Source organism: Entelurus aequoreus, linkage group LG05 (genome assembly GCF_033978785.1).
Source record: "Entelurus aequoreus isolate RoL-2023_Sb linkage group LG05, RoL_Eaeq_v1.1, whole genome shotgun sequence".
Lineage (NCBI taxonomy): Eukaryota > Metazoa > Chordata > Actinopteri > Syngnathiformes > Syngnathidae > Entelurus > Entelurus aequoreus.
In genome coordinates, this window is record NC_084735.1 from 36,659,387 (window position 1) to 36,686,293 (window position 26,907).

A 26,907-nucleotide genomic window follows, 5' to 3' on the forward strand; every position below is an offset into this window, starting at 1 on the left:
GATTGCATCAAAAAATTATCTTAGATTGCACTACGAACATGACACTACTACCAAGAAGGTCTCGGATTTATTGGATTGGAGGGCGCGGGTCCGAAGCAAAGACTGCTAGGAGAGACTTCGAGTTGTTTTGAATGAAATTTTGAACGGAGAATGGAAAGAAAACTATCGAATGTCTCGAAGTTTATTCAATAAGATTTGTGGATTGATAGGAGTTTTAGGTTAGAAGGAAAAGACTGTTCGTGACTGCTTCAGATGGAGATTGCCCAAACAAACTTGCTATTTGTTGTGTACAAGCTTGCCAGTTGTGTGGAATCCAGAGTTATTGCTAACCAATTTGAAGTACACAAATGCAGCATACAAAGTTTTGTGTACGCTTTCTTCTTTGCCTTGTAATATTCCTGCTTCATTATCTTACGTCTCACTCGTCGGGAGTTCGAATGAAGCCGGTATTGTACACTTCCTTCCCTACCTTTTTAAATAAATCTGTTTGGTTTTCTCCCATCGATGCACTTCTAAATGTTATGTTCTTTTAATTTGTGAAGCAAATAAACAGTCTCGTGTTTATTCCAATTATTGCTATGTTTTTATTTAACGAGAACTTTTGAATATAAAATTTGAACTTTTATTTATAGGTCATATACCCCCCAGGCCTACTAAGAATAAGTGCTTAGTACATTTAAAGAGAAGTGTAGATGGATCAACAGAAAGTAAACAGAAATTAACAAGCAGATTATAAATAGTTTTGAGAAAATAATAGAACTGGAATTTTATGTCAGCAGCTAAATTAGGAGCTTTTGTAACAGTTTTTGACACAATCCTCTTATCATTTATATGCCAAATAATGAATCATGATATTACTCGTTATCATAGGAGGCTGCAATATATATATCACAAAATAGATTTTACGCCATATTTCCCATCCCTACCCTCAACAATTGTGGTGGACATCTCTTATTTTATTCTACTTAAAATAATGCAATGCAATCATGCCATGGTCTAATCCCTAGCCATATCGGAAGATTAAAATGTTTAGCTAATCTGTGATGCAAAAAATAATTCAACAAAACATCAAGCATCTGAGAAACTAAAGAAGAAAACTAACATCAAGAACAGGAAGCTAAAATCTATTTCAGTGATTTGAGAATGAAAATAAAACATAACTACATTTCATGGTTCACTACACATACTAAATTACATTACAATACTCAATGAGTAGAATTACAATACTCAATGAGTAGAATGTCATGAAAATCAGATTACGGCTTTTAGAAAATTACAGAAACAGTACAGATTAATCAAATGATGCGTAATTGATAATACTGGCTAATGCAAAGGCAACATAATGTATGATGCTAGTGCAGGACTGACAACAGGGTGACTTTAACAGCAAAAAATAAGAAAGAAGATATTAATGTAAGGGGACATTCTATCCATATATGAGAAACACTGCTATCTAACTCCCTGAACTCCCGTTTAAATTACATTGTTAGTGAGCAGAATACTGATGGTCGAAGTTTGTGGGATTGAATCAACAGTGCCTTTCCTGGTTACAGCCCAAAGTCTAGTCTATTTTGCCTCAGTTGCTTACAGACAATATTACTCAAAGTCATTAATAATCATTAATGAAACGATAGACATACCCAGCTCTAATTTGTAATTCTGGGACATAACTCAAAACAGTCATAAGTGAAAGTAAATACTTTCCACAACTTAATCTTAACTAAATCCTTAACAATATATCAGTTTCTTCGTGGTACATGTGCCCTCTATAAAGTGTGTTTTGTGATGTAGTCCTAAAACTAAAAAACCCTAATTTGTAACAAAAGGTATGTGATCAATACACAACATCGTTTGTATGATTTAAATAGGTCTGTGTTGAACCTACATTTAGCAAGTTAAGAAGAGCTACCAAAAAAAACGCCCTGTGGCTATGTGTACTGTTGGGTGTCTGCCGTCCAGATGTGTTTACAGCTGAGTGCTAGATGCAGCCGAGCGTTACGTTTAAAGAAACCCTTCAGTTGAAGAGTGCAAACTGGCAGACAGGAAGAGAGAGGGATGAAAGGGAGGATGAACTTTCTTACAAAGCGAGGAAGGGTCTTTCCCATGACCATTGTTCTTTAAATAACACATACATGCGCACATACATACTCAGACGTACACTACATAGTGCCAGACAGAGACAACTCCTGTTTTTTTTGGAAGGTTATAATGTGTCACACTTTTGCAGCCTACATCAGAGCTGGTACTCTAACACGTCTACTTGTCTCATTCAACTACTGAAAGCACGTTCACTAATACTTGTGTGAGGAGAGTCAATAGATCAAGTGCAGAATTCACTGTACAAACATTTGGCAAAAACTCAAACTTGCCCTTATCTTTAAAACAGCTTTAGTTTGATTGTAACTGAAAAGTGAAGAATTGGACGCACCCAAATGTCAAAAATGAATATAAAGGTACTCACATTCCAAAGTTTAAACGTCTTTCTAAATCCAAAGAGAATCAAAGACAAAAAATATTGGAAATATGTGTAAAAAAAATGTAATCACTTTTTCCAGCACGTCTACTGCTACAAACTGATAATCTGCTGTGCTATGTGCACTACAGCCTCCTTAAATCCCCTGCTAGCATACCTCCACGTCTTTCCATTCACCAAATCACCATAGCCACACTTGTTCAATGTTTGTCCTTCTAACAAGCAAACCACCAATGTCTTGCGACTGAAATGGTAAGTTACGCTCCAGCTTTTAAAAAAAATGCATGCGATGGTGGGTGTGCGTAATTGTAACATTGATACATAGTAAACAAGCTTTTCGATACTAATGCAAAAATGGTATAATAGATAACTATGTATGTTTTCACAACTATATTTTGTGGTTCAAGATCCTATTTTGACTGTGGAGTTTTATAAAAGGAAATCAGAGGGACAGTTTCAACGAAAATATAGCCACACAGTGATAAAATGGCACTTTAAAGGCTGATAAACTGCTTTAGTGCAATCTGGAGTGGTGCACTGCATGTGAGGAGTAGGCAGGGGGAAGCAGGGAGGAGACCAGCTAGACCATGATGTGAAAGTCCATATAAGGCTACAGGCGAGGAAATTACCAGAAAGGAACTGATGTAAGAGCAGAACATTTGAGTCACACCGTGGCTTCCTTGAGAAACTCAAGCACTTGCCAGCAGGACAGCAGCACCATGCACACCACTTTTGGAATAATTGTCACTTTTGTTAGCTGTGGAGGTTGATACAGTTGACTAAAAGACCAAATGAATACAAAATAATAAAGTTAAACTGTGAGCCAATCCCACTGAGGATGTGGCCACACATTCACAAGACAACTTTCACTGGGCAAAGAGGGAACTTTGTTGCTGAATAAGTTTATCCAGCTTCCTTCTTATATATGATTTGCTTGCTCAGTTTTGCCAGAAATGTATAAGCAATCTTTCAGGACACAGTCACATTACTCTGTGACACTGCAAATGGAAAACCTTTTAGCCCTAAGTATTGTTCCTCAATTATTCCTGTCATTATTAAGGCCAATGACCTTTCTCTTGACCACTCATTTGTCCCTTTCGAGTTTCCTCTTTTCTAACAAGAACCAAACAATATAGCGGCATAGCACCATGTAGTTGCTTATTGCTTGTTAACGGATTGTAAAAGCTCCTTTTGAGCCTGTGAATACTTTACCAAACAGACGATGTTGTGAAGGCTAACAGTATCCTAGCTGCACTTGGTGTAGACAGTTGGCACAAAGACAGTCACCAGAATTTCAAAAGACTCTAGTGAACACCCACACTGAAGACCCTTACAATTGTTTTCGCTTTTACTTCAAAACATTCATTTTACAAGTTGAACATATTGGACATAATGATAGAATTAACTTTGCTAAATTCAACATTTGAACCAACACAGGTCAACGACTACGTTTCCATGCACTAAATTAGTCTAATTTCTCAAATAGTTTGTTTTTGTATACACTAGCTACTGAGCTATTGGTCATACGTCGTGTGCCTCCCGTACACCGGGGGGCGCTTATTTCCTTTTAGCGCAGAAAAATGTATTGCTTTTCCGGTTGACCTATGACATCACACCAGGCATCTGCAGCTTTGTTGTACCTGATGTCTGCTGTAATAATGGCACATATTACAAATGATCTTTAATGGCTAAGCTGATGTTTAATAGAAGACAGCATCAAGAAATGATCTTACTGGGAACATGACAATACTACCAAGAATGTATCGGAGCGGATGCAGGTCGGAAGTAAATAAAGGCAGGAGAGTTTTTTCAAAGAAATTGTCGGGCGGACAATCATGGAAAAAAAAACTTTCGAAAGTTTGAGTTCATTCATAAGGCTCTGAGGATTGATGGAAAGAGTCAACCGACACTGTTCCAGATGAAAGTTCTGGACTATAATGCCAGTTGTGCAGAATACAGAGTTATTGTTAATCAATTTAGAGTGCACAAATGCAGCGTGAAGAGGTTTGTGTACGCTTTATTATTCGCCTTTAATATACCTGCTTCATTCTCTTTCATCTCATTCATATTTTGTTCGGGAGTCTGACTTAAGACGGCATTATACGTAGCTGCCTTCTTGAATAAATCTCAAGTTTCTTTTTTTGTGACATCGATGCACTTCAAAATGTTCTGTTCTTTTAGTTTGTGGAGCAAATAAACAGTCTCTTCTTCATTACAAGTGTTGCTTATGTTTTGCTTGAAAACGGGATCTGCTTCCGGGTTATATTTCGCGCAATGAGACTGGCACATGCGCGATACGAAGTGTGCCCTCCTACACACACCCACTCGAGAGATCTGGTTTTCAATCGCATAATCCAGATGTGTTAGTCCGACTTTTCAAAAACCAAACACGATCGGATTAAGTTGTTTCCATGGGTTGTAGGATGCTTAATTAGAGCCGAACTATTTGAGGAATCGGACTAATTTAGTGCATGGACACATACTGATTGTTATCTCATATATCTAAAGGCACACCTTATTTTGCTGTTTTCTAGACTACACAAGAAGTTACTACTTTTACAAGAATATACTTTTTAAGCAAAATTGAGTAAATGTTCATACAACTGTGTTTTTACGGCACACTATAACAACAGTTTGGAAGATACTTCAGTTTTAAAGTCCGGTTTAATTCATTTTCTGTATAGTAAAAGGACTGGTTGGCTTTTGTGCAAACAGTGTTATTGACTTTGATCAAAAATTAAAAAATGCAAACTTCTTGCATGCAATTCTCCATTCTGTCCTATTCACTTGTATTTTTGCGTTTACCTCTTTTGCCAGGAAGAACAAGTTTTTCCAAACAGGAGACTTAAACAAAGGAAGAGGCTTTCCAGGCTTTGGCTTCCTATTAGCACTATGGTTAGCCATGACTACTGCTAGCCAGAGGCTGCACTGAATCTGTTTACAAAGTCTGCACACTTCCTGTCCACAGTGTGGAAACTCGGTACGCTTTGCACACCAAAAAAATCTGATAAAAAATTGATGTAGCATTCTACGCCTATCGCAGAAACAAATGCAACAAAGCCGTCTCCCTTTTAAGGGCCTGTCGATTTCATTTTGTATAACTTACAAGAAGAAACAATTACATTAAACTGTTCATACTAATCATTGTGTTACGTGAATTATTTTATTGATGTTTAATTGTCATGAATTACAACTAAATATACCACTGGGGTGAGTTTTCCTTGCCCTTATGTGGGCTCTGTACCGCGGATGTCGTTGTGGCTTGTGCAGCCCTTTGAGACACTTGTGATTTTGGGCTATATAAATAAACATTGATTGATTGATTGATTGAAATATATGACATGTTTTAACATATGATGCACATTTAGCCTTATAACAACTTCATATTAAAAAGTTTCTCAATAAATTGTGCATTTTCTCGTATTATGACTTTATGAAAAAAAAAATACAACATCTCATAATAGTTTAACATTCTCCTCATATTATTCTTTATTTTATTTGTAGGTAGTAGCCTGTATGCCCCTGTGTAGTTTTATGTTTAATCAATAAAATAACAGATTCATTTATAATACCTAATTGGAAATCCTCACTTATGGAATCCACACTTGACAAAAACAGCTAGCTGTATTAGAAACTAATATTGTCCTCACTCAAAGTGTACTTTTTAAAAGATGATACTACGATTGTTTTTTTTCTTCTTTAATTTGTGTCTTAGTTGGGGCAGCACAAAAAATCAGATAAAACACACTTTAAAGTCTCAATAAGTATTTTAGGGAAATAGTTTAAATACAATTTTTGTGCTTGTCATAAGTTTAATTAATTTTTCTAATAAATACACATCAACAACTTTGAAATTGCACTTGTAACTTGAGTGCTTTAAAAGAAAAAAGAAAAAAACTCTGCTTTCCACCACCACATAGATCACGGCCTCCACAAACCAAGGGTTCCACTGTGCGCATAATAGCAGCAGTCATGCAGAAACTATGTTCGCGTAGTCAAAGTTTTAGGCACTCTATACTCTTTTTGATCAATTTTTATTAGTTACACTCAATAATTAATCAAAGCAATAAAATATAAATAAAAGTTTTTTCTAAACAACTAATTGTGCAGCCCTGATCTGAATTTACAACAGCATGCAATCTCACCAGCCATACAGCGAGCCTCGCTGATAAGTACGAATTGGCTATCATCACCTTGTGGTAGGAGTGATCGCATTCATTAATTGACATGGCTTTATTATATGCAAGGCAATGAGCGTGCACTGGACTTTGTGAATTATTTTAAGTCATTTGTAAAAAAAAAAAAAAGACCCCCGCCAACTGTCCTTACTGGACCTCCCACAAAGAAAAAAAAAAGAGATTGCAATTGAAAGCAAGACAATTATAAAGCAGCATGGTTATGGTGTGTCCCATTTGTACTGGGAACTCGGATCTTCTGAGTTCCTAGTCGGAATTTCAACTGGAACGCCCCTCGAGTTAGTTTAAAAAACGGCTGCTCTGGATGCAAACAATGATATACGTTTCCATAATATCTGTTCTTAGCACTTCTGATTTGTTTTTGTCGCGCTACATCAGCCATGTACGATGTGTTGTTTAATGTTTATATATGATAACGTCACTGTAGCGTAAACTACATTTATTGAATGTGTTTTATAAGTTCTATGTTGCTAGCAATAGCGTTTGTGTTTCCTCTTCATCCACCGTATTTGAAGATTGCAAAAAGTTCCCGACTGCAGCTGGGATAGGCTCCAGCAGCCCCCGCAACCCTGAGAGGGACAAGCGGTAGACAATGGATGGATGTTTATATTCAGGCAAGCACAAAAATAACTTTCGTGGATGTGGCCATTTTGAGTTCCTTTCGACCTTGCAACTGGAACGCTCATAACTCGGCTTTGACATCATTCTCAGCTCAGACTTCCAACTTCCGAGGTAAATGGAACGCACCATTAGTTGGCAAATCATGGAGGTAAAAGTAGCTTACAACCATTCTATGCTGTAAGAATGTGTAGGTTTAAGTTTATGGAAGTCAGCTAATAGCACACACGCGTATAGTATTGTATTGTATTTCTGCGTTCATCAAAGCCGTTTTAGAATAAAGTTAAAAAGTTGTCACACACACACTAGGTGTGGTGAGGTTATCCTCTGCATTTGACCCATCACCCTTACCCCCTGGGAGAAGAGCAGTGAGCGGCAGCGGTGGCCGCGCCCGGGAATCATTTTTGGTGATTTAACCCCCAATTCCAACCCTTGATGCTGAGTGCCAAGCAGGGAGATAATGGGTCCCATTTTTATAGTCTTTGGTATGACTCGGCTGGGGTTTGAAATCACGACCTACCAATCACAGGGCGGACACTCTAACCCAGACCTGGGCAAATTAAGGCCCGGGGGCCACATGCGGCCCGTTGAGCTTTTCAATCTGGCCCGCCGGACATTCCCAAATAATTTTTTTAGATCTTTAAGATGGAAACTGTAGCTGCCATTATGATGTGCAGTGATGCTTTCTAATGACCGTAAGTCTTCAACTATACAAAGTATTTCAATGGTTGGAATCTGCGCTTATGGATGATATAACAGTTACTATGGTAATCTAGTTAGTTACTATGGTAATCTACGTCACAGCAGCTCATATGAGGCACCAAGCAGTGTGGGCGGGAAGCGTTTCCACAGACGCGGAAGGAGATTTCTAAAGTTCTAAAGCTTAGTGATATATAGAATAGAATAGAATAGAATAGAAAGTACTTTATTGATCCCTGGGGAAAATTCAGCAAATATCAGATATATCAGATTGTAGGTGGGTTTATTTCGTACCCTTCGCGTTCATATTTCACTGTTGGTTGCATTTTTGTTGCGTTTCACTTGATTGTAAAATAGGTCGATCAAAAGGGGTTGTGACATTTATATGTTGTCAATATTCAGTGTTTTATCGTTCATAGAAAAATTTTAAATTCCATAACTTTTTTTAAGGCGGTCTGTCATAACGTTTTTAGCATTCAATCAGACATTATTGTGAGGTTTTATATTAGTGTTCCTAAAAATAGATATATCGGCCCCCAGACACGTTTTTTTCTCTAAATGTGGCCCCCGAGTCAAAATAATTGCCCAGGCCTGCTCTAACCACTAGGCTACTGAGCGAGTGTAAATATTAGGGTTCATTGAAGTGCATGAAGTATCAATAGCATCACACGTCATGTGTGACTGAGGGTCACATTTCTTATATTGTCCAACTCTTGTCAGTAAACACCACAACTATGGACCACAATTGACTGCATTTTGGTTTTGTATTAACCAGAAACAGTTTAACTCACATTCACTATAGGTGAAACATGCTTAGAACAAACATGATGCAATGTGAATTAAACAAAGAGGGTGTGTGTGTGTTAGTGTGTGCGCATGCGTATGTGCACCCCCCAACAATGAAGAGGAGGGGTGCTCTTCATTGTTTGCATGTATGCCAGTTAAGAGGTTGCTAAAAGTTCATATCGAGCTGATAAGAAAATGTTTGTGGCAGGTACACTTGGAGCTCACACAGCTGGTTGATGACATCTCCAATCACGGCTTCTAGCTGCGAGCTAGCCAGGCTGGAGGGGAGGGTTCCGGAAGCACGAGCTCCATGGCTACCCGGGGATGGTGGGGGTTGCTGGAGGGCAGAGACTCCCCAGACAAAGACACCCAGAGACAAAAAACCCTGCCATGTCCTCCGTCGGGAGACGAGTAACGTAGGCTTGTGATAAAAAAAAGTAGCCTGAAGGCCTCAATGAACGACGTGATTTAAGGCGCTCATTTTAAGAGGCACACAGGCGGGAGCGCGCACGCGCACTCGCCTAACGGAAAGTCTTGGGTCGTCGCGTTTTAGTTTGAAAAGATTTACCATTTTAACAACTAAATGGACGCCACTATCGGCGTTGTTAAATGCGATGTTTCAAAAATCAAATCATGGTGGGATTCGAGTAAAATACGGACAACAAAGACAGATTTTACGTCATAAAAATAGCTTTTGAGGCTTACCGTTTTCGGCATCTTTGCTGTTAGTCGTCCGCTTGGGGTTCAAAAAGTAGGAAGAAAAAACAAAACAAGAAAAACGCTAATAAAACAGACGAGCAGTAGGCGAAACCAGCAGAAAACTTTTTCCCATCAGAACAACGGCGCCAGTCAAATGGCTTCCGGTCTAAAACGAATCCAACCTTATATGTGTTAGCTGGAAGAAAGAAAGGAAAAACCGCTTTCCGTGAGAAATATTTGTCTTTTGTGTCGCCTTCGAAGTGAAAATGGGCTCGAAAGCTCGGTTTCCTGCTAACGGTACCCGGACTCTCAAACCACACCCAGGCCGATGACAGGACAGCAGCCAGACAGAAAGAAGCTTGCAGCCCGCAGACTCCGCCTGCTGCCTCTGCATCATCATCATGGCCGCACACATCCTCCGGCCAGGAACTTCCACTCCCTTCCAGAGCTCTCCGATCAAAGCCGTGTGCGTATTGAACACAATATTTAGAGAAAATCCACCGTAGATTCATAAATTAGCACTCGTGGATGTTTTGAAGTGTTGAGTCCTGCTGTTTTGAAGTGTTCCTATATATTCTTATTATTAGATGAGGATCTATCCAGTAAATCCATTCATTCATCTATTTTCCATATGCTTGTCCTCATTAGAATCACGGGTGAGCTCCAGCCTATTCCAGCTGACTTCGGGTCAAGAGGCAATTGTACACCTTGGACTTGTCCCAGTTGATTACAGGTCAGTCAAAAACATTTCATATTCATTCAGAGGGGCTGTGAGAGCCAGGGTGACTTGAAGTATTAGCATATTTATAAATGCTTGAATGATACACAAACCTCCAGGTAGGTGTCGGCGAACATCCATCCATCCATCCCATCCATTTTCTACCGCTTATCCCTTTCGGGGTCGCTGGGGGTGCTGGAGCCTATCTCAGCTGCATTCGGGCGGTAGGCGGTCGTACACCCTGGACAAGTCACCACCTCATCGCAAGACCAACACAGATAGACAGACAACATTCACACTCATAAAGAATATACAGCTTCTCAAATAGTGAGGCGGCTGTCACGTCTGGTTACACCAGGCCATGCCTTTATGTTGCGTTTTGTTAGTGTTCTTCTATGTTCCTGTCCTGTGCTTTTAATTTGGCAACTCATCCGGTTTTGTTGGTGTTTTCCCCTGGCTTCTTCACTTCTGTCCCGAAACATTTCCCCTCACCTGTTTTCTGTTTGCAATCAAGACTATTTAAGTTTATCCTTTTCCCTATACCATCGTTGTCGGGACATTGTATTCGATTCTCTATACACTGGTGACCATTGACGATCCTTTTGATTGTTAAGCGCAAGTATACTCGTACTTTGTGGACGCCGTCTGCTCCACATTTCCTGTAAGTGTTTGGCATTTTGTTTTGTTTTCGTCATAGCCTGTGTGGTCAGAGCACTTCCCCCTTGCGCTCCCTTTTTGTTTGTTTTGTCAATAAATAATACATTTTTTATTGCACGCTGCTACCTCGTTCGTCTGCAGCCTAAAATCACAACAAACTCCTGCGTCTTCCACGATGCACCATTTATCCACGCTTGACAGCGGCAATCCCCTAAGGGATCACAGGGAGGCAAGAAGATGTACAGTATTGTCATCATTATTCATGCTTGAACGATATGAAAACCTCCAGCTAGGTGACAGCAGTGCTTGTATTAATCAACATTCTAACCAGAAAATATCAGGCGGTAAACATAATACGAATGTGAACCGGTCAGTGTATGTTTTGGATATTTAGTTTTTGTTTCATGAATAGAAATTGAAAAAGAAAAAATCAATTGGTTTACTTGACTTTAATTTTAAAATGCAAAAAGAAAATCGAAAAACAAAGCATTCTTCTTTTTTTGGTGTCCAAGAGCAATAACTTCATCTAAAAACTATTTGATTTTCATTTTATATTTCATGTAACAACAATTTCAATTCCCAGTAAAAAAAAACAGAAAAACTGATCAAAACTGGTCCGTGTACCTTCCATATTTTCATTTGCAAGTTTTTATTTTTAAAGGGGAACTTCACCTTTTTTGGAATATTGCCTATCATTGACAATCATTATGAAAGACATGATAACGCATGCTGCGATGAGGTGGCGACTTGTCCAGGGTGTACCCCGCCTTCCGCCCAATTGTAGCTGAGATAGGCTCCAGCGCCCCCCGCGACCCCGAAGGGAATAAGCGGCAGAAAATGGATGGATGGATGACGACGCATGGATTTTTTTTTAATGTGTTGTAATTACATAAACGTATCAGAGCCAATGGGAGCTCCACTATTTCGCCCATAAAATCCAATAAATAACCATTGAAAAACCGCCAACAATACTCCATTTACATTTAGTAACTTGAATATTAACCAAGTATTAGCGATATTGTTATTATAAGCGCCAACGCAGACAAACTATTTATAGCGGCGCCGTGATCACTACCGTGTGTGCCTATGTTTACATCATCAAGTGGTCTGCTGCTTCCTCACTTCCTTGCTCCCTCAAAGTTTATTGTAGATCATGAATCATGCCTCTCACCTGGACAGAAGCAGTCTGAGTAGGTATTTCGACAAGTTGGTACACTTTGACAGCCGTTTAGCAGTTTCTACACTATTGAAGCTGCCATGTATGGCGCTAACCACTACATATCGGGAGCAGAATGAAGTCTCTTTCCCAAAGACACAACGGCCGTGACAAGGATAGCAGTAGCTGGGATCGAAGCTGGAACCCTAAAACTGCTGGCACGGACACACTACCATCTGCACCACGCTGCCCCAGTAGCAATATCACAGATTATATTACCAAACATCTTTGACAATCATTCGTAACAATCCACATTTGGTGGTGTTAATGTGTGAAACTGGTATCTAAAGATGGCAAAGCTCCTCTTCTCAATGCAATTGTTTCTCTAGCAGGACTACACATTCTGTATTCTTACAAAATCTGTCAAGACACTAACACACTGCGGGTAAGTTATTTATTTTATTATACTCATCTTGTCTTAAGCTGTGTAAAAAAGTATAAAGTTTAAAAAAACATTTCAATAAGGCAAACTAATTGCCCGGTCATGGTAACAGGTAAAAGGTAATGTCTAGGGCAGTGTTTTTCAACCTTTTTTGAGCCAAGGCACAATTTTTGCGTTGACAAAAATCCGGAGGCACACCACCAGCAGAAATCATTAAAAAAGGAAACTCAGTTGACAGTAAAAAGTCGTTGACGCAATTGTTGGATATGACTTTAAACCATAACCAAGCATGCATCACTATAGCTCTTGTCTCAAAGTAGGTGTACTGTCACCACCTGTCACATCACCCCCTGACTTATTTTGACTTGTTTGCTGTTTTCCTGTGTGTAGTGTTTTAGTTCTTGTCTTGCGCTCCTATTTTGGTGGCTTTTTCTCTTTTTTTTGGTATTTTCCTGTAGCAGTTTCATGTCTTCCTTTGAGCGATATTTCCCCGCATCTACTTTGTTTTAGCAATCAAGAATATTTCAGTTGTTTTTATCCTTCTTCGTGGGGACATTGTAGATTGTCATGTCATGTTCAGATGTACATTGTGGATGCCGTCTCTGCTCCGCAGTAAGTCTTTGCTGTTGTCCAGCATTCTGTTTTTGTTTACTTTGTAGCCAGTTCAGTTGTAGTTTCGTTCTGCATAGCCTTCCCTAAGCTTCAATGCCTTTTCTTAGAGGCACTCACCTTTTGTTTATATTTGGTTTAAGCATTAGACACATGTTTACCTGCACGCTGCCTCCAGCTGTTTGCAACATCTACAAAGCAATTAGCTACCGGCTGCCACCTACTGATATGGAAGAGTATTACACGGTTACTCTGCCGAGCTCAACAACAACACATAATTTGCAGACTATAATTACTGGTTTGCAAAAAAATAATTTTGACCCAAATAGGTGAAATTACATAATCTCTCACGGCACACTCGTGTGCCACGGCACAGTGGTTGAAAAACACTGGTCTAGGGTACACTTATTAATGATTAAAATATTATATATATATGTGCTATTAATTACGTTTAATATTGAGTTAACTATAAACAAACTGCGATTAATCGCGATTAAATAATCAATCGTTTGACAGCCCTAAATGAAACCGGTTACAGGTTACAAAAGCTCCTCTTGGCTGCTGACGTACGACATAAACACTGAGTGTTGGCCTAAAAATTTATTTTCAAAAATGTTAATTACAAAAATCACAAAATGTTAATCAATCTAACAAAAATAAATAGAGCAACTCCAACCCTATCCCAATTTTACAACAGTTAAGATAGAAGACATACAAATACAATACTGTAAAAAGGAAATCCAAAAATGTATAAAAGCACAGTATCAGTAATATATCAATATAATAGTCATAATATTGGAGTTATATTATGAATAACAGTTGTCTAATGTTTTTATTCCAAAAATATACACTAAAAAAAAAAAAAAGATTTGATTCTAGAAACGTTTGGACAGCACTGGGCGAGAGTCAAAAAGTTTGCCTACCCTGTTCTAACCAAATGAACATTTTACAAAATACATCACTATACTGTATATTTTCACATTAAATCGATTCCAACTTGACTGTTCAGAAGCATTTCACAGATGCGATGACAATATGATCTGCTTGGATGAGAACGTTCTCAGACGCAACACACATGAACCTCTCTTGCTATATTTGCATTGCATGTGACTCAGCTGCACGTGCCTAAAGATGTGTCCCATGAGCAGAGCCACATGAAACTGAAATAACACTGAGTAATAAGTAGTTACTTTTTCATGTTATTGCAGGAGATGGAAAAAAGAGGAGTCATTCGCCTCTCCCCACATGTTAGCAACGCTACTGGAATGACGGAAAGTACTCCAGCAGACACCACATCGCAAATGTTCATCTGGGCCACAGTCTGGTAAGAGAGCTTTATAGGGGCGAAACTGTCAAAAGATGTTCCAAAGTCTGCCTCATAGTGTGAGACAGCACTTCTGGCTTTTTGGAATTCTTTGGGGGGGATATAGAGGGACGATTCATGACACCATTTCCTCAGAGCTCAGCCTGCTCGGTGATGTCTTTGTTCTCACATGTTAACATGCAGCTCAGATTGAGTCACTGCACTTTCTGATCTCTTCAACATTCATCAACAGTTTTTAGCTGCAAGGAGCAGTTACTTTCAGCCTAATGAACAAATGGCTTCAGTCATTTCAGGCAAACTGCAGTGCACTCCTTCACTGCAACGAGCAGAGGCGCTGTTGAGTCGGTGTCGCAACTAAATCCTAAAATAAATCATTGAATATTTTATACCAAAGAAAAAAATGACTTTGTACCCAAATTAACAATCATGGGGGAAAACAGACTCATAAAAAATGAGATACCCTTGGAATTGTGAAAAGTTAAATCTGTGAATGCTGAAAATATTCCCATTGAAAATGAATGGGCAATTTTTCAAACTTTGATATTTCTTCACCGATTCATACCATTACACCATCAACACATTATTCCACTCGTCCTGAACATTCAAACTGACGATTTTCTCGGTTCCAAAAATTCACGTTTTACCTGGAATTGCCACATTTTCTTTCGACTACTTCGCCCACATTTTTCAACCGATTTTAACCATTCCACCATCAAAACCAAAAAAAAGTCTGCGGGTGCTAAAGCGTTTTCTATTTGGGCTCCAGTACTCTGGAATGCCCTACCGGCAACTGTTAGAAATGCTACCTCAGTAGAAGCATTTAATACTCTAGCTTTTAGATATACTCTCTTCTGCATGGAGAGGTTAAAAGGGGGCCAATGATAATATCTGGAGAGGTACCAGTGTTTAAGTGGCTCTCTGTGTTCCAAGTCCTGACGACTCTTCTATGCATCAGTTGGTAACGTCTCTGCGTTGTTGACTTGTCTACATGAGAAAAAGAACACCTTGCGACCCTCTGCTGGCTTCCTGATCGACTGGACTCTCACATTATCATGAATGTCACAATTCAGTAAGTGTACCCACGAGGAATCCATTGCCAGACGTGGGTCCCCACGTCTGCGGCCCCTTCCCAAGGTTTCTTCTTTTTCCCATCTCGAGCTGTTGGAGTTTGTCTTTGCCCGGATGCAAGTTCAGATTAGGGGAATTCGTGATTAAGGGCTATACAGATAAACTGTGATCGTGTGATTGACTGTTTGAAAACTTTCCACTTACTAAAGACAATCGGCCTATCTATTTTTGCATACCCGAAATATTCCCAGTTTTCCTGGAATTCCCACTTTTCCGTAAGACTTATTCTCTATAAAGTGTTATTATTTCCACATTTCTCAACCGATTTGAACCGTTCCAAAGTCAAAATGCTCCTCGCTAATGTTAGGTAAATGCTAGCAACAAACATCACGTCAACTTTTATAACTAACTTATTAAATATTACATGTTATTATGAGTGTGCCTGTTACTACGTTACATGTACAGTATACTTAACAGTGTGTATAAAAAACGATGATGGAGGTGAATGTTTTTTGGAGAGCTGTATAGGCGGGATAGAACGCTTATTGACTATTGTTACCAAACTTTGCTAACATTTATTTACGGGTTAGAATGCATTAAAAAAGAAAACGTGTGCTTGTTTTACATACAAATTGTGAATAATAGACAAAATTCCCCAAAATCTTGCAGTTCCCCTTTTAAGCATTTAGACATAATTCCTTCCGAAATTGCATTTTGTAGTTTGTTTTAGTATAAGACTTTTATAATCCAGATTCACAACAGCTTTAGATATTTTTTTACTACACTGAACAAAACTTTTCTTTTTGCTTCCATTTTTCAAGAGTTGAACTCAAAGATCTAAAACTTTTACCATATATACACAAAATACCTATTCCTCTCAAATATTGTTCACAAATCTGTTTAAATCAATGTTAGTGAGCATTTCTTCTTTGCCAAAATAATCTATCCCACCTCACAGGTGTGGCATATCAGATGCTGATTAAACCGAATAATTATTGCACACTTGTGCCTTAGGCTGCCCACACTAAAAGGCCACTCTGAAATGTGCCATATATCGCAAGTTTTGAGGGCGCGGTCAGTTTTCATGCTGACTGCAGGAATGTCCACCAGAGCTGTTGCCCATGAATGTTCATTTCTCTACCATAAGCCGTCTCCGAAGGTGTTTCAGAGAATTTCGCAGTACATCCAACCAGCCTCACAACCGCAAACCACGTGTAAACACACCAGCCCAGGACCTCCACATCCAGCAGGTGCATCTCCATGATTGTCTGAGACCAGCCACCCGGACAGCTGCTGCAACAATTGGTTTGCATAACCTAATAATTTCTGCACAAACTGTGAGAAACCGTCTCAGGGAAGATCATCTGCATGCTCGTCGTCATCATCGGTGTCTCGACCTGACTGCAGTTCGTCGTCGTAAGCGACTTGTGTGGGCAAATACTCACATTCGGTGGTGTCTGGCACATTGGAGAGGTGTTCTTTTCATGGATAAATCTCGGTTTTCACTTTTTAGGCCAGATTGTAGACGGCGTGTGTGGTGTCGTGTGGGAGAGCGGTTTGCTGATGTCAACGTTGTGAGTCGAGTGGCCCATGGTGGGGGTGGGATTATTGTATGGGAAGGCATATGTTATGGACAACAAACGCAAGTGCATTTTATTGATGGAATTTTGAATGTACAGAGACACTGACAGGATTCTGAAGCCCATTGTTGTGCCATTCACCGAGACCATCACCTCATGTTGCAGCATGACAATTCACGGCCCCATGTTGCAAGGATCTTTACACAATTCCTGGAAGCTGAAAACATCCCAGTTCTTACATGACCAGCATACTCACCGGACTTGTCACCCATTGAGCAGGTTTGGGATGTTGTGGATCGCAGTATACGACAGCGTGTGCCAGTTCCTGCCAGTGTGCAGCAACTTCGCACAGCCATTGAAGAGTAGTGAACCAACATTCCTCAGGCCACAATCAACAACCTGATCAACTCTTTGCGTGAGGAAACTGATGGTCAAACCAGATACTGATTGCTTTTCTGACACCCCCAGACCCTCATTAAAGCAAAACTGCACATTTCAGAGTGGCCTTTTATTGCACACCTGTGCAATAATCATGATGTTTAATCAGCATCTTGATATGCCACAACTGTGAGGTGAGATGATTTATCTTGGCAAAGAAGAAGTGCTCACTAACGCAGATTTAGATTTGTGAATAATATTTGAGAGGAATAGGTCTTTTGTGTATATAGTAAAAGTTTTAAGTTAAGTTAAAGTACCAATGACTGTCACACACACACAATAGGTGTGGCAAAATTATTCTCTGCATTTGACCCATAAGGGGAGCAGTGGGCAGCAGCAGCGGCCGCGCCTGGGCAGGGGCGTCACTAGCTTTTAAGGACAGGGGGGGCTTCGCCCCCAGGAGATGCACAGGATGCGAGCGAACGTAGCGCACGAGCACAAAACTGCACAAACGGCTAACAAAGACTTAGAAATTATTCATTATTATTATTATTTAAAAAAATGCACGGGACGAAATGAAATGCTCCCCGGGACGATGGCTTTTAACCATTTTTTTTCTTTTTCTTTTTATGTATTTATTAATTTTACATTTTATATTAAATGTCTTGGTTTTTCCTCCCTCTGAAAAGTTTAACAAGCCATCCTATAATAATACAACAGCTATTAATGTAACAATACAATAAAACAAATATATTTAATGTTGTTTTTTTCATTATTTTAACAATAGGCTAATGTATATTACTTTATATAGATTCTACAAGAAACACAAAACTTAAAAACTAAATTATTTACAATTGCGGTCACAAGGTTTCGTGCAGCTTCACTCATTGTAAAGGAAGACGGAAGTCCACGCAGAAGAAAAATGACTACAAAGATGGTGTCTGGGTTTTTCTTATATATATACATATTAAGTCTTTCATATGTATATATATATATATATATATATATATATATATATATATATATATATATATATATATATATGTGTGTGTGTGTGTGTGGGGGAAAAATCACAAGAGTATTTCATCTCTACAGGCCTGTTTCATGAGGGGTTTCCTCAATCATTATGAGATTTTAATGGAAGCATTCACATACCATGGTTTATATAGGGCACAGAGCGGGTGGGTACAGGCAGGCGTAGGGGCGTGGTGATTGGCTCATGTGTTACCTAGGAGGTGTTTCCTTTGCTTAGTAAACGACTTTAGACTTTAGTCGTTTACCAAGCAAAGGTAACACGCAAGGACATTAACACATCCGACACATATGTAGGATTAACTGAGGGAGAATTCAAAACCAGATGGAACAATCACAAGGCTTCTTTCAGAAGCAAAAGCCTGCGGAACACTACAGAACTCAGCAAACACATTTGGAATCTCAAAGACAATAATGTTGAATATTCAATAACATGGCAAATTCTTGCATCCAGCACACCTTACAACAGTGGTAATAAAAGATGCAGCCTATGCTTGAAAGAGAAACTGTTTATTATATACCGTCCAGACCTGTCATCCCTCAACAAGCGCAGCGAAATTGTATCAGCATGCCGTCACAGAAGGAAACACCTCTAATACATTTTACTACAAGCAGTGATGAATACTTACTTTCTTGAAAAAGTTTCTTATGTCCATTTTGCATCCGTTCACGTTCTTGTTCTGCAGTGCTGTGTGCTAATGTGCTTCGTACACCTGCAGGACCGCAAGCAAGGTCGCAGAGAAAATGCGGACTGGATTTTGAGTGATGTGGGCATTTTCTATATGAACAAGTCCAAGGACCGCAAGCAAGGTCGCAGAGAAAATGCTGACTGGGTTTTGAGTGATGTGGGCATTTTCTATATGAAGAAGTGGAATGGATTGGATACCGACACACTAAAGGGGCTCTCTACCTTACGCTATGAAGTGAGGGGAAACTGAGTGAATAATGACAGGTTATATGATTATTAATTTAAACTCATATTCGGGCCACTTTATAATGAATATGTTGGCATGTATTTGTAAAATAAATAAAAGAAAAAATAAATATAACAACAAATTATTTAGGGGGGCTTAAGAATGTTTTAGGGGGGCTTGAGCCCCCCTAAAATAGGCCTAACAACGCCAATGCGCCCGGGAATTTTTTTTGGTGATTTAACCCCCAATTCCAACCCTTGATACTGAGTGCCAAGCAGGGAGGTAATGGGTCCCATTTTGATAGTCTTTGGTATGACTCGGCCGGGGTTTGAACTCACAACCTACCGATCTAGATCTTATGAGTTCATGAAAAATGTGTTTATATTTTTGTTCAGCATAATTCGCTACTATGGCGGTTATTTGCTTTTTTAACCGCCCACTAGTGGAGACTCTGCGGTTATTGAATAAAGGCGTTGATTGGAGCATTTACAGTAGTGAACTTCGGTTTTAATGTCAGCTCTGTGATTGACAGGCTGTCCTACCTCTTGCCAAATGACAGCTGGGATGGGCTCCAGCCCACCGTAACAGTCACAACCCAAGCACTACAGATCAATTTGAAAAATCAAAGATGAATAACTCTTTAAAACTCAGTGATGTGTGAAACAATGCCCAAGGTAAGGTTGAAGTTTTAGCCTTCAAAAGTAAGTCAAATACCTTTGAGTTGACTCACAGCTACACTCCCTGCCTAGGGTATGATGACCTCCTGTGGCATCATGAACTGCACTGATGAATCACCACACATTGAGTTCTTTAACATCCACAGTAAGCCAAAAGAAAGTGGGTACTTTTGTTGTCTATAAGTATTGTTAAGTCAGGCCGTTTATGATTTATTAAAGAGATTACACCACAATCTATTTGTCATTGTACAAAGTATAGTGCTCCACAATTAATTTAATTGGAAACTGTGTAGATTGTAGAGCATAATTTTGTCCAGCAGAGGTCGCTCAAAACAAAATCCTGTATTACTCAACTGGAACCTTGATTTGCTTGTGTGGCTTCTGCTCTCAGTGGTTCTCAAACGTTTATCAGAGTACCAGCTCAGAAAAAAACGTGTCTCTCCACGTACCACCATTATAATACAGTGGCGTAGTAGGCCTAAGTATTAATTAAAATGGCATACGGTTTAATATATTTAATATTTTTGGCTACTGTAACATTGCACATAGTTTGAACAGTAACACTGAATATATATAAAAATAAAACGCTGTACTTTAATCAAGTGATTCTTTGGCATACCACTAGTTGGAGCCTGTGTACCAGTACCACAATTTAAGAATCACAGTACTACTGTGTATGATGGATAATTTACATTTTAATACAGTTAAACATACAGTCTTGACCTTTGTCACAGTGCTGTATATATATACTCAATATAACGTGAATGTGCAGAATTATTGGGATTCTTCCTGTAGGATTTGTGCAATTAGGAGGACAGAGACCCGTTTGAACATCATTGTATACCTTTATTAAGGGTGAGAAACACATTTTGTCATTAAGACTTACATTTTGTTTGAGCCCACAGACTCAAATAGTCTAGGTTGGTCTACAAAAAGCAGTGTGGATTACAATACTGCAAATTAGCACAACACAAACAGCTTGCTTCAGTGTTACCCTTTTTTAATACGCTCACACCACCATAGAAAAGTCACCAGTGCAACATGCTGTTATTTGATTCTGAATTTTAAGTGGGGGTTTAACCTGAGTATTACACTGTAAATACTGTATGTTCAGTCATAGTCATGATGGGTACACTGATTCTGTTAATCCAGGTACATACTGTATATTAGACATATGCTGGCATCATGGTACACTTAGTGTCAATGTGTGTTTGATCCACTGGTCACAAGTACATGTGTACAATTTTTAAAATAAACATAAAACTTTGGTCGTGATCGTATCTATTGACATGCTATTTCTAACATACAACAGCAGTTTTACCATTTTCAAAATAGCACAAGGGCAATTTCATTGATGGCCAGCCAAAACGCTACACCCATTAAACTGACCACTGACAGCAAAATTATCATTTTACACATCAATAGTTCAGTGGTTGTAGAAATAACAATACATGTCAACACAAGTTACTCATTTGACCACCTGCCAAACATTCCAATAAATTCCAGTTTTTAGGGAACTATAGATCTTAAAAGAACATTAAACATTCAACAGATTCAAAGAAAACTGACATTATGTTTAGTAATCCTAGTTTACAAAGTTTATAATATATTAGTTTGGTGTGTGGCAATCTGTGTAAAAAGAAAACACCCCGCCCCCAAATGCAAATATTTAATACAAAGCAAGACATCCTCCAAGATATTGAAATATTCCATTAAAAAAGCAGACATATTTCAACAAAATAGATGCACAAATTACAACATTGATAAACACATGGCTAAGTACAGTGAGGGCGTGATGCTTAGTGCCGCACACAGCACCTCAAAGTCCCACACGATTAACTACTGTACCTAATAAGAGTTAGTACATACCAATGGGCCCAGTGACACACAGTGTCACACAAAGTAGGCATTATTTTTTCCCCTTTATTTAAATTAAACTATGTTCATATTATACATTTGATATTTAGTTTACATTCAAGGTAGAGATACAATTTGTATCAACAAGCAAAAGTCAATTCTAGACATTTGTGGCTTGGTTGTTTGCGGCACATACAAAAGAAGGGGGAGGGGGTGTTACAGCCAATTACTATTATTGAACCTCCATTAGATTGCTCTTTGCGACAGTGATGCCTTTAGTTAAAAATGGGAAAAAAGTGACCCGGGGAGTGAGATGTGCACATTTCTAAAAATGTTTGAATCGCATCCTGATAAAATCTGAATTTTTCCATTTTTAGATGTTTGTGAAAAGAGTTTAAGACGCAGATTAAATGTGAATTTGCATTGATATTGTGTGTAGAAATGCATTGTATAGAAAATAAACTGTCCTTAGATAAACAATGTCCTCATATAGTGCCCTCAGCTGTAACAGTGTGCCTTTGTCCACGTTTAATAAATACAATCTGTTGGTGGCTGTAATTTTTTTTTAATATGACTAATGCCACCATGTGGATGAAAACACACACCACTTGCCGAACAGCATCTGTAAAGCTGAAGTAGAGTTTTATGAGCATTTGCTGTTAAACATCTAAAAAGCCGACCTGAAAAGTATAAGGGATTGGAAACAAAACAAACGAGTTGTGTAGTGACCAGGCTTTTGCAAAGATCCAAATTTGAAGGATTGGAATTGAATTGGTTTAAACCCACAGTATATTGAATAACAATTACAGGAAGTGAAATTCAATTCATTGCAATTCAGGAAATGTATTCACAGTAAATGGAATAATCTGTCACATTTAACAGAAGGTTTTGGCCTAAATACTAAAAATAACTTTACAAACACTAGATCAATGGTTCTCAAACTTTCTTTTTCTTTTTATTTATTTTTTTTACCAAGTACCAACTCGGAAAACACTTGGCTCTCCAAGTACCACCATAATGACCAACATTAAAATACAGTAGCGTAATAGGCCTAAATATTCATTAAAAACAGGGCAGAGGCTTTATTTAACAAGTATATTTAATATTTTTGGCCACTGTAACATTACACACATTTTGAACAGTAACACTGTTTAAATTTTTAATTTAGTGATTCTTTGGCGTACCACAAGATGGAGCCCACGTAGAACAGTTTGAGAATCACTGCACTAGATCAAACACAAATATCCTCAATTTTGAAGTATTTTTCCAACATTTTCCATTATATGAAAGTAACAATATCCACAATTTAGTTGTACCGTATATACCTACAAAATGTGCAATTAACATGCTAACTGTTAATTTCACACAATTATGTTTTATAGAATGTTACTTTTAATTGTCGATGAGACATACCGTAAATTCCAGATTATAAACCGCTACTTTTTTCCTACACTTTGAAACCTGCGGCTTATAAAACTGAGTAGCTAATTAATGGATTTTTCTTTGTTGACAGCAATAATAAAAACATTTTTATAAAAAATACCAATCAAAAACCCTGAGAAGGTGTTTTATTGTTTGTGCTATGGTGCCAAGTTTTGGATGAATTCGCTCACTGCAGGTGCTGCAATCTCCCTCCATTTGTGGTAATTAGTTTTTTTTCTCTTCCAATAGGTGTGCTGTTCAGTCTTCTAGCTGTCGATAGCGTTTCTACTCAAATGGATTTTACATTCATCACTCCAAGCAATGTTTGTAAGTTTAACAGTACAACTAAAACTATTTATATGTAATAAACCGTCCCATGTGTGATGTCTGTAGGAGTGTTACGTGCTATCGTAATATAATGACGCTAGCGTTGTTAGCATTAGCCAATATGCTTACACGTTTACAAGTGTCTGTTAGTAATATTGACTTACAATGGGATTCTTTTTGTATTGTTTCAGTCTCACAAATTCCTCAGTAAACTCACCAAGACGTCACTCTGGAGTTTTTGAGTCTGTTTAGCTGAGTGGAGAGCTAGCTTCCGCAGCTAGAGGGTTCATGACGATGACTTTTGTTTTGTTTGATCAGCCGTCTTACTGCCGTGTTACAGACACCGTTTGGAAACAATTAAGGTATGTATATAAACATTTACAGAACCTTTCTGTGTAAATAACTCATATCTGTGGCTTATATGGGGACGGCGTGGCGAAGTTGGGAGAGTGGCCGTGCCAGCAATCTGAGGGTTACTGGTTCAATCCCCACCTTCTACCATCCTAGTCACGTCCGTTGTGTCCTTGAGCAAGACACTTCACCCTTGCTCCTGATGGGTCTTGTTAGCGCCGTGCATGGCAGCTCCCGCCATCAGTGTGTGAATGTGTGTGTGTGAATGGGTGAATGTGGAAAATAGTGTCAAAGCGCTTTGAGTTCCTTAAAAAGGTAGAAAAGCGCTATACAAGTACGACCCATTTACCATTTACAGTCCAGTGCGACTAATACATATAGAAAACCATTTTTTTTCTTCTAAAATTTAGTGGGTGCGGATTACATCACGGTGCGCTCTGTAGTCCGGAAAATGCGTTATTCTATACTTAAAATAAGTGTATTCTGTACCGACATTAGGTAAATACTAATATTTTAAGAACTATGTGAAACAGTCATGTATGGATTAAACTGTAAAGAGAGATTCTGGAATACACCACAATTCTCAATTGGAATTTCAATTCATATTGTAATTCTTTCTTTTTGCAATTTTCGGAGACGTTCTCAATTCAACTCAGATTTTTGCACAAGCCTGGTAGTGACAAACGGCGCGTGTTAAACGAAATACAATAATATAAGTTGTACAAAAGTATCATCATTTATAGAAACAATGATCCAAATGCTATGGATGGGAATCTTACAACTCCCGATTCAATTCCGATTCTTGTGGTGCCGATTCGATTCCTGATTCAACACGATTCTCAATTCAAATCGATTCTTGTCAATATATTATTAGTATATTAACCATGTTTTAAGAAATAAAAACAACTTTTTAATCTAGGTTACAAAAGCCTCTCTTAAAAAGTTAAAATTTATTTGAAAAAAAACAATCTTTTGGAAAATGATGGAATAATTTTTAATCGGAATAATAACATGCAGTTTGGATGTGAATCGTTTTTTAAGCGCCCTTTACAAATACTATTATTTAAATTTACTTGTTATTAAAATGCAACTATACAAGACTCCCATAAAGACCTCACTAAAGGGGGAAATGAGTAATTTAGTTGAAACATCAGCTGCCACAAATCTGACCTTCTCTTGCAAAACAAAAGTGTACATTAATAAAGTCATCGTTAATTTTTGCTGACCTACGTTATGAATTGAGATCATCAGTGCAATTCAATTACAGCAACACTCATCGTGTTTACTTGTTTTCTTTTCATCTGCAACCAAATCAGTGTATTAACCTCAAGGGGAAAAAAATAAATCAAATGACGGCACGCAAACGTTGAGCCAAATGCCAGAAACAACCGTGACAGCAGCCTTGCAATCTGATTGTTTCACATGTAGAAACATTTAGGCAGGTTTGTTTTCACCTTCTCATGAACAGACATCTGGCCTAAAGTGGCCTTGTCTTTTTCATGAAAAAAACTTAGTCAGCAAAACCCAAAATTCATTTGGGCTTAACACATTCATTATTTTCTTTATGAATGTTTATACACTGCGGTTTTACCTAAAATTATAGAGAAATCTATATTTTTAAAGCACCACCATTGAGAAAAAGAATCACACTCTCATAAATGCATTGTAAAAGAGTAACACCACATAATGTTTCTTTCCAAATTAGACACATCTGTAGACTCAGGCATCTTCTAGAATTTTTTTCCAAAAAATTTGCTCCTATGTCATATATTCAATTGAGTGGTATTTCCCTTTAAATACAATAGGAACGTCACCTTGTAGTTGGGCAGGCTTTACAAGACATCCTCTTATGTTGTGACACTTGAGTGTCAGTAACAAGCTTAATATGTGCCACAGTATGAAATAATCCAGACCCATTAATAAACTTCTCAAGGTGCCTAATTCGGACAAACACAAAAATACAAAGTCTTGTCACGCTTTAACAGTATTTACATGTACAAGTTTGTCACAAAATATATTACTATTAGAATAGACTCTTGCCAGCAGTAACCACTGGTTTTTGGCCAGTGAAGAGAAAAAGTTAAAGCATCCTGAGAGCAATGTGCTGCAAGGCACAGCCAAACCGCCTCATGGCTGCATCAACATATGTTCAGTCCGTCTTTCTTTAAGCTGTTCACCTTTACAGGGAAAACCAAACAATATAAATGTTTGTTTTCTGTCTGGCATTTACAAACCCCGTTTCCATATGAGTTGGGAAATTGTGTTTGGTGTAAATATAAACAGAATACAATGATTTGCAAATCATTTTCAACCCATATTCAGTTGAATATGCTACAAAGACAACATATTTTATGTTCAAACTGATAAACATATTTTTTGCAAATAATCATTAACTTTAGAATTTGATGCCAGCAATACGTGACAAAGAAGTTGGGAAAGGTGGCAATAAATACTGATAAAGTTGAGGAATGCTCATCAAACACTTATTTGGAACATCCCACAGGTGAACAGGCAAATTGGGAACAGGTGGGTGCCATGATTGGGTATAAAAGTAGATTCCATGAAATGCTCAGTCATTCACAAACAAGGATGGGGCGATGGTCACCACTTTGTCAACAAATGCGTGAGCAAATTGTTGAACAGTTTAAGAAAAACCTTTCCCAGCCAGCTATTGCAAGGAATTTAGGGATTTCTCCATCTACGGTCCGTAATATCATCAAAGGGTTCAGAGAATCTGGAGAAATCACTGCACGTAAGCAGCTAAGTCCTTGACTTGACTTGACTTGACTTTATTCATTCATGCTTGCAGTGGAGCCAAGGCCCCACTGAAAAAACAGCTGAACTTTACAATGAACGTTAAACAAACAAAGATAAAAAAAAATTAAAAGAACAGACAGTATTTTATATAAAAAAAACATTTTCAT

General features: G+C 38.4%; 1 protein-coding gene and 1 long non-coding RNA gene across 4 annotated transcripts in view; one reads left to right on the top strand and one right to left on the bottom strand.

Annotated features, from left to right (window-relative positions):
* Positions 1-9,826, bottom strand: part of LOC133650602 (moesin-like) — a 34,335-nt gene extending 24,509 nt beyond the window's left edge. Inside the window, exon 1 of the mRNA XM_062048035.1 lies at positions 9,478-9,826. Within this exon, the coding sequence (XP_061904019.1) occupies positions 9,478-9,489 (12 nt within the window). The 5' untranslated portion in view covers positions 9,490-9,826. The remainder of the gene's footprint in view (positions 1-9,477) is intronic.
* Positions 8,929-26,907, top strand: part of LOC133650604 (uncharacterized) — a 71,835-nt gene continuing 53,856 nt past the window's right edge. For all 3 annotated transcript variants that reach the window (XR_009826255.1, XR_009826257.1, XR_009826256.1), the window contains exons 1-5: positions 8,929-9,937; positions 10,120-10,204; positions 14,262-14,377; positions 23,555-23,632; positions 23,824-23,994. This is a non-coding gene — a long non-coding RNA (uncharacterized LOC133650604). The remainder of the gene's footprint in view (positions 9,938-10,119; positions 10,205-14,261; positions 14,378-23,554; positions 23,633-23,823; positions 23,995-26,907) is intronic.